The following is an 8,772-nucleotide window of genomic DNA, read 5'->3' on the forward strand; positions in this document are numbered from 1 at the left end:
GCATGAGCAGTTAGCACTCATGTTTCCCTTCCAATCCCTATATTCTTTCGTGTTGCTTTATACAATTTTATCTGTAAACTTGGCAGATCATATATAACTTCTGTATCAAATATGTGCTGAAATCTTTCCACAAAGGCATTTTCCTTATCGAGCCGAAACTTCATTGTCCATAAAATCACAGTATCATCCTGACATAAATGATCAAAAGTCATTAAAAGTTCATTCAGGTATGGGTGACTGTATACAACATCAGCTGCCAATATATAATTATAATGACAAGTACTTATGGAGAAGGTTTTGTCCAAATCTATTCCCCATTGAAGTTCTCTAACCTGCGGCAGATATTTGCTCCTCATTTTTGTATTTTGAGATATATTATATTGCAAGTTGTTCAGTAAATGTGGTAGATCTGTTGCTGTTACTTTGGAGCCTGCAAAAGTGAGGACATTTAGCAATTAAGCAAATGCTAAATCAACAATAAATGCTAAATCAACAGTTAAAAGATCAATTAGGCACAATTTATTATGTTTGTTATTTATGCAGGTAAATTATGTTGTAATGTTCTACTAGTGCTACTCGAGAGTGTTTAAAGTAGAGAGGCAGGGCTAGGAACCAGAGTAGTCATTTAGAAATTGGAAGGAGCGATGGGAAGGTAGAGGTCAGGGCCAGTGAGTGTCAGGCAGGGAGAGGTAAAGGGATATGGTGACACTCATGGGCTAAGTGTGGTTCTTTCAATGCAAAGACTATTGTGGGAAGCAGATGAACTTAGAGCCTGGATCAGTGCTTGGGACAATGTTGTGGCAATTGTGGAAATGTGGTTGTAGGAGGGGCACAACTGGCAGCTCAATGTTCCGGGGTTTCAATGTTCCAGATGTGACCATGAGGGAGGTAAAAGAGGTGGGGGAGTTGGACGAGTAATCAGGGAAACAGTCACGGAGGCACTGAGAGCAGACATACTGGCGGGTCTGTCCACCAAAGCGGTATGGGTGGAGCTTAGAAATAAGAAAGGTGCCGGCACTCTAATGGGATTGTACTACAAGCTCCTCAATAGCAAGTGGGGGATAGAGGAACAGATAGATACATAGACAGATTACCGAAAGTTGCCAAAGCAACAAGGTTGTCTTAGTATGTGATTTTAACTTTCTCAATATTAACTGAGACTTGCTCAGTGCCAAATGCTTAGACAGGGCAGAATCTGTGAGGTGTTTCCAAGAAGGTTTCTTGAAACATCAGCTGCAGATGTGTGTGGATAGTCCAACCCCAGAAGGGAACATACTGGACCTTGGGTTGGGAATGAGCCTGGCCAGGTGACTGGTGTTTCAGTGGAAGAGCATTTTGGGGATAGTAATCCCAAGTCTATGTTTTAATGTAGAAACAAAGAACTGCAAATGCTGGTTTATACCGAAGATAGTTTCATTTAGTTTAGTTTAGAGATGCAGCTCAGAAACAGGGCCTTCAGCCCACTGGGTCCGCGCCGACCAGCGATCCCCACATATTCATACTATCCTACACACACTAGGGACAACTTTTACATTTACCAAGCCAATTTACCTGTATACCTGTACGTCTTTGGATTGTGGGAGGTAACCGAAGATCTCGGAGAAAACCCACACAGGTAATGGGGAGATCGTACAAACTCCGTACAGACAGCACCTGTAGTCGGGATCGAACCTGGGTCTCCGACGCTGCAAGGACTGTAAGGCAGCAACTCTACTGCTGCATCACCCTGCCACCCACATAGACACAAAGTGTTGGAGCCACCCAGCGGGTCAGGCAGCATCTTTGAAGAAAAAAGATGGGTAACGTTTTGGGTGGGGACTGAAGAAGGGTCCTGACCCAAAACGTCATCCATCCTTTTTTTCCAGAGATCTGGTCTGACCTGCTGAGTTACTCCAGGACTTAGTGTCTATCTTCTTTAAGTTTCAAGATTGTTTTGAATTGGGAGAAGGCCGGACCTTGCATGAAGATGCTAAAATGTAGGAAGATAAACTACAATGTTATTCGGCAGGCGTTCGGAAGGGTACACTGGGAGCAATTGTTATTGGGTAAGACCACATCTGACATGTGGGCCTTGTTTAAAGGCCAGTTGATCGATGCTCAGATATGGTATGAACCTTGCATGACCAAAGAGGGGGACCAACATCCTGGCGGGCAGGTTTGCTAATGCTGCACGGGAGGGTTTAAACTAGATTGGTAGCGGGGTGGAGTCTCATACAGGACAGAGGCTGGTGAGAGGTTAGAAGTTGGTATGGAGGGTGGTGAGGGTAGGGTTAGTGGACAGAATAGGCAGGTGAAAGGCGGAGAGTGAGGAAGGAGGGTTGGTTCAAACTGCACGTATTTTAATGCAAGGGGGCTGACGGGTAAGGCAGATGAGCTTAGGGCATGGATTGGTACGAGCGACTGGGACGTTGTAGCCAATACTGAAACATGGTTAAGGGAGGGGCAGGACTGGCAGCTCAATGTTCCATGGTACAGGAGCTTCAGGAGATACAGGGGTGAGGGAAAAAAGAGGAGGGGGGGTTTGCATTGTTGGTTAAGGAGGATGTCACTGTCAGAGGTGACATTACGGACGATTCGTCTAGTGAGGCTATATGGTGGGGCTGAGGAACAGGAAAGGGATGATCACCTTGTTGTGGGTGTACTACAGACCCCCGAATAGTCAGCGGAAATTAGAAGAACAAATACGCCAGTGGATTGCATACAGCTGCAGATCAAATAAGGTGGTTGTAGAAGGGGATTTTTAACTTTACCAGAATTGACTGGGAAAATTAGTGTGAAGGGTTTAAATGGGGTGCGATTCCTCAAAAGTGTTCAGGAGAGTTTTCTCAAGCAGTATGTAGAGGCCCCCACATGTGAGAGGGCAACGCTGGATCTAGTATTGGGAAATTGGGAAATTGGGAAGGGCAAGTTAATGAAGTGTTTGTGGAGGAGCCGTTTGGGACCAGTGACCACAGTTCGATTAGGTTTAAAATATTTATGGATAGAGACAAAGAGGGTCCACGTGTTAAAATGCTCAACTGGGATAAGGCCAACTTTGAGGGTATGGGAGAAAGTCTTGCTCAAGTTGATTGGAGCAGGTTATTTGAGGGGAAAGGAACATCAGCCAAGTGGGATGTTTTTAAAAGTGTGCTGACAAAAGCTCAGGATATGTACCTCCCTTTTAGAGTGAAGGGCAAAGCAGGCAAATGTAAGGAAGTTTGGCTGATGAGGAAAATTGAGGTACTGGTCAAAAACACAAAGGATGCATGGGACATGTTTCGGCAGCTGGGATCAAGTGGGCCTGTTCTTGTGCTGTACTGCTCTATGTTCTAACATGATAGTTGTGATCCTAACAATTCTTGTGTTATTGAAAATCATGTAATAAAGACAGTTCTGTCAATAAGGGAACGGGGTTTGGGGCTTGAGAGTTTCAATAAGAAAGTTATTTTTCCCACAGTATTTTTAAAAATAAATGTCTTCTCAATAACAGTAAATTTAATTTTGTTACTGCAAGCTAAAATATCAAAGGCTGCATGCTACATTGTTTAACGGAGTATCATTGCACAAGTGTCAACAGAAGCAGACAGCAATTGTCTGTCGATTTCAATGGCCACCCATGGTTAAAGTAGCAGTTGTGTTCTCAACGGATAGTGGTGTATGATTACTGTGGGGAGATTACATTTAAAGAGGTTTTATTTCCACTACACTGTTTAGATCCAAGACAGATTATTTTCAGCTTGGCATTTTCCCAAGTAACTTTCAAGTGGTTCTCTAGTTCCTTATTGAAATCACATTATAACCAATTCGATCCACACAATGCAAATAATATCCCCTAATTGATCACTCGTGTTGTATCAGATTCATGTTATAGAAACACATATTATAGCATAGATACCTGCATTATGCAAAGAGGCACTTGGCTGGTTTTGAAATTCATCCTGTTTGCTGCAATTGTACATTTTGAATTGATTATTTTACCCATCATCATATTCAGGAAGATCCTTAATCGCCTCTACCTTCAGGGAAATGGTAGATATTCTCTTTATACTATAGGCTCCAATTTTAACAAACAAACACTATGAAACAATGTATGCGAGTTCCTGTTGTGTACTAATGCCACTGAATCTATCCATTAGTTGCATATTTGTTAATATCCCACCCCTGGGTTCTGTATTCCAAACTTAATACAACCAAGCTGGACTTGTACCACACAGTTGTTACAGAAATCTAGAGTTTGCTAGAAAAGTAGTTCTATTTTTCCCCATTATTTCTGTAAGCCCGACTGACAGAACAATTTTGTTTGAGGTGCTTTGTTCGACATCTATATACCGAAAACCTCGTTTGTTTGTTTGTTTGTTCGTGAACTACAGCCAAAATGGTTCACGATAGCACGATACTTTTAGGCCCACCTTACTCACCGTCGTCCCTTTGGTGCTGATGGAAGAAGTTTAATTGAAATCGGTTATATTTTGAAAGTTATTCACATTTTAAAGTTTAAATCTATCTCCTAGGGAGGGAAGGGGAGGGAGGGGGAGGGAAGGGGAGGGAGGGGGAGGGAAGGAGGAGGGAGGATAAGGAGGGTTGAGCGGGGTGGAGTAGGGTGGAAGGGAAGGGGGGAGGGGGAAGGGAGGAGGTAGGGGGTAGGGGAGGAGGGAGGGGGTGGAGGAAGGGAGGATGGAGGGGGAAGGGAGGGAGGGGGAGGGTGGTAGGGGAGCAGGGGAGGGGAGGGAGGGGGACGGAAGGAGGGGCAGAGAGGGGGAGGAGGAAGAGAGGGAGAGGTTTGAGGGAGAGAGGGAGAGTGGAGGGGGTGGGGAGAGAGGGGGGGAGGAGAGGGTGCTGCACCAATGCAGGAGAGGTTTGGGGCCCAACGGGTCCACTTGGTCTAGTTCTTTATAAGCTTCAAAAATTTCCTGAAGAAAATTATTTTCTCATTTGCATTAATAACAATCTAAACATGGAACCTTTGAACACTGCCTTTTATTTTACCCGTTTCATCTCTCACGTGATTTGTATTCCTTTATCTCTCATTCCATGAAACCCCAGTTTAATTCCACAAACTTCAGCTTACTGCCCACTCTCTGCATTATTCACTACTTCACTGTCACAGGAAATCTTTCAGCCATTATGGTCCTCCCACGTGTCACCAGAATCTATGTAATCAACGTCCCCTTCACTGAGAACAGCATCTCGGCAATAACTCATTAAACGTACATTAGCAACATATCCCACAGCCTCCACCATCGAGAAGGGCAATAGCAACAATCCCATGGGAACCGCATCCTCTACAATTCTTTCTTCAAGTCAAGTCAAGTTTATTTGTCACATACACATAAATGTGCAGTGAAATGAAAGATTACCCACAGTCCAACAACAAGAGCAATAAAAATAAGCAATAACACACACAATCAAACAAAAAGAAACATCCATCACAGTGATTTCACACAATTCTGATTCTGAATTAGACTATGATTCCTTCATTAATAATGGGGAAAAATAATGGTCCACATTAAGTGTGTCGCAGCTTTCTAGTTATCGTAGTACTGGACAGAAAACAAAGAAATTGTACCAATGTGACAAGTTGTAAAACTGAATTCTATAAATTTGTGTGCTGACATTAAACAATGTTCTCATCCGAACACTATGCATTACAAAAGCCCTGCCTAAACTTTGTGGGGGGATTGCATGACTTCCCGGGAGCCAGTGATTGTTATCTCAGACATATTAGAAATATTACAATATTAAAATAGATTACATTAAGCCAGTTTGCTCTTTTATTTCACACGTATGTTCCGACCTAACATATAAAATTATTACCCTGTGCAATAATTTTAGATTCCATTCCCAAAATGATTCTCCATCTTAATAATTCTATTTTGAAAATGGTCTTTACTTACCGAGTACCGAAGCAACAATTGACACCAGTCCCGTTCCTGATCCTATTTCAATTACATTTTTATCAATGATCTCTTTTGGGCTGTGTTCCAGATAATAGCACAACACCATGGCCTGTGTGATTCAGCAAACAAAGTAAGTTAGCTTATTTGGCTCTGTTTTATAGCTTTTTCTAAGATTCCTAATTATGTTAACGTTAACAAAGGTCCAGAAACTAGTGGAAAAAATGGTTATTCTGAAATGTATTTTGCAGACTCTTATAGATAGAAGCTTAAAGTGGACTAAAGGTCCTCATGACCTACAAAGCCCTCCATAACCTGGCCCCATCCTACCTGACTGACCTCCTCCACAGATACACTCCCACCTCCACCCTCCGCTCTGCTGCTGCCAACCTCCTGTCCCACCCCATCCGGACCAAACTCAGATCCTGGGGGGACAGGGCTTTCTCCATCGCTGCTCCCACCCTCTGGAACTCACTACCCCAAACCGTCAGAGACTCCTCCTCACTCACCACATTCAAAACAACACTGAAGTCTCACCTGTTCAGCACTGCCTTCAACCACTGAAGGTCACCTCACCTTCTGTCTCCTTTTTCTGTTCGTTTACTTATTTATCTATTTATTTTCTTCTCTATGTTCTAGTAATCCCTGTAAAGCGTCTTTGAGTGTTTGAAAAGCGCTATATAAATGTAATGCATTATTATTATTATTATTATTAAAGTACCAGGCAAAAATGATCACACAGTAGACACAAAATGCTGGAGTAACTCAGCAAGATGCAGAGGCTGCATCTCTGGAGAGAAGGAATGTGTGACGTTTTGTGTCGAGGATTGATCACACATGAATATCAGCAAACAATTGAAAGCCATAGTGGTTTTAGAACTGGTAAATATGCTTACTGAAGGCCACACGTATGCACCATAGCAGTCAGTGGTCTCTGTGATTTTGATTTCACATCCAGCAAAATGAAAGATCTCCCACGATGTGCTTTTGAAAACATTTGGCACGAATCGTCTTCTCATGATTTCTGCTGATATATCTTCATCGTCAAGCTTTTCTGAAGAAAATTAAAACAATTTAAATTTGCACAGGTAATAGATTTAAAGGGTCTCTGGATTTGTAGCAATTTATCCACCTATCACACAAACAAACATTAGGGATTTTAAACAATCTGATACAATTTAAATAAACACTTTCAAATTTATGATAATTTATGTTGTATAACTTTACATATCTTTCAATAGTCATTGAGTTATACAGCACATAAACAGACTCTTCCATCATAATCGTCCAAGTTGCCTACCTGAGGTAGTCTCATATGTCTGCGTTTGGTGCATATCTCTCTAAACCATTTCCATTAACATATCTGTTCAAATGTCTTGTAAACGTAATTGTACCAGGCTCTACCACTTCCTCTGGCAGCTCAATCCATAGACCCACCATACTCCATATGAAAAGGTTTTCCCACAGGTCCCCTTTAAGTTGTTCTGACCTCACCTTAAACCTATACCCTGCAAAAGGACTGTGATAATTCACCTATCTACGGCCCTCATGATTTTACATGGTTCTAAAAGGTCATTCCTCGGCCTCATATGCTCCAGGGAAAAAGTCCCACCCTATACAACCTCTCTTTAGAACTCAAGCCCTCCCATCGCTGTTCCATTCTTGTGATTTTTTTCTGCACCCTTTCTAGCTTAATGGCATCCTTACAATTGCTCGGCAATCAAAATCTGCACACGATACTCCAAGTGTGGTCTCACCAACATCTTGAACCGTTGTAACATGACATCCCAACTCTTGTACTCAATGTCTGACTGATGAAGGCAAGTGTACCAAATGCTTTCTTCACCAAACCTATCTACCAGAGTCGCCACTTGCAGGGAACTATATACTTGTGCCCCAGGTCCTCTGTTCTACAACACTCTCCAATGCCCTGCCATTGACTGTGTAATTGTTGCCCTAGGTTAATTTACCAAGATGTAATACCGAGCATTTATCCAAATTAGATTCCATCTGGCATTCCTTGGTCCACTCTTCCAATTGATGTAGATCCTGTTGTAATCTTAGATAGCCTTCTTCACTGTCCACCACACCATCAATCTGTAAACTTAACCAGCTACATCCAAATGGTTTATATAGATTACAAATAACTATGGACCCAGCATCATTCCTGAAAACATACCATTGGTCACAGGCCACCAATCTGAAAACAACCCTTCCATACCATTGAGTGAAACAAAATACTGGAGTAACTCAGCAGGTCAGGCAGCGTCCCTGGAGATCATGGATAGGTGACATTTTGGATCAGGACCCTTCTTCATAGAAAGTTCCCAACCCAAAACCATGGTCTGACTTCTATCGCCAACCAAATGATATCTAAGATCTTTCAGCTATTAAATGCTTATAATTTGTCACGCTGGTTTTCCAGTATCACCAGCCTGCTTTGCTTACAACATAAAGCCAAACAATATAGAAAGTAAAAGAATAGCATCCAGAACCTGAAGCAGTAGGTAACATTTAAATATCAATAGACTAACTATTGATGATAAAAGACAAACATTCAACCATCCATGATGGTCAATAGTCAAACACTGGAAACCTTAACTTACTACTTTTCACTTTAAGCCCCACACTTATAGATACATTAATTAATCATACCTTCTTTTTTTTCTGTATTGTTCATGGCCAGAAGTTCTAAATCTTTGTATATATATAAAAAAAGAAAATTTGAACACCTAGTTAAAATTAAGTATGAAATACATATAAATACAAGATGAGTAAACAAGAGGGGCTAACATTTGCCTCATGATAAATTTTCAAATTTTTATTTTTCTATTAAAACATAAGCCCATTGTCCAAGCAAAAACAACTCCAGAAATTGTGAATTCCCATTTATTGTTGA

At 41.7% G+C, this 8,772-nt stretch overlaps 1 protein-coding gene across 1 annotated transcript; it reads right to left on the reverse strand.

Moving 5' to 3' along the window:
* Positions 1-17: 17 nt before the first annotated feature.
* Positions 18-8,553, reverse strand: LOC144595587 (putative methyltransferase-like protein 21E). Its single transcript, XM_078403150.1, has 4 exons — positions 8,529-8,553; positions 6,770-6,927; positions 5,874-5,985; positions 18-430 (listed from the first exon to the last, which is right to left on the reverse strand). The coding sequence occupies exons 1-4, from the start codon at positions 8,551-8,553 to the stop codon at positions 18-20; spliced, it is 708 nt and encodes a 235-aa protein (XP_078259276.1).
* Between the last annotated feature and the right edge of the window lie 219 nt (positions 8,554-8,772).

This window comes from Rhinoraja longicauda, chromosome 7 (assembly GCF_053455715.1).
Source record: "Rhinoraja longicauda isolate Sanriku21f chromosome 7, sRhiLon1.1, whole genome shotgun sequence".
NCBI classification, from domain to species: Eukaryota; Metazoa; Chordata; class Chondrichthyes; order Rajiformes; family Arhynchobatidae; genus Rhinoraja; species Rhinoraja longicauda.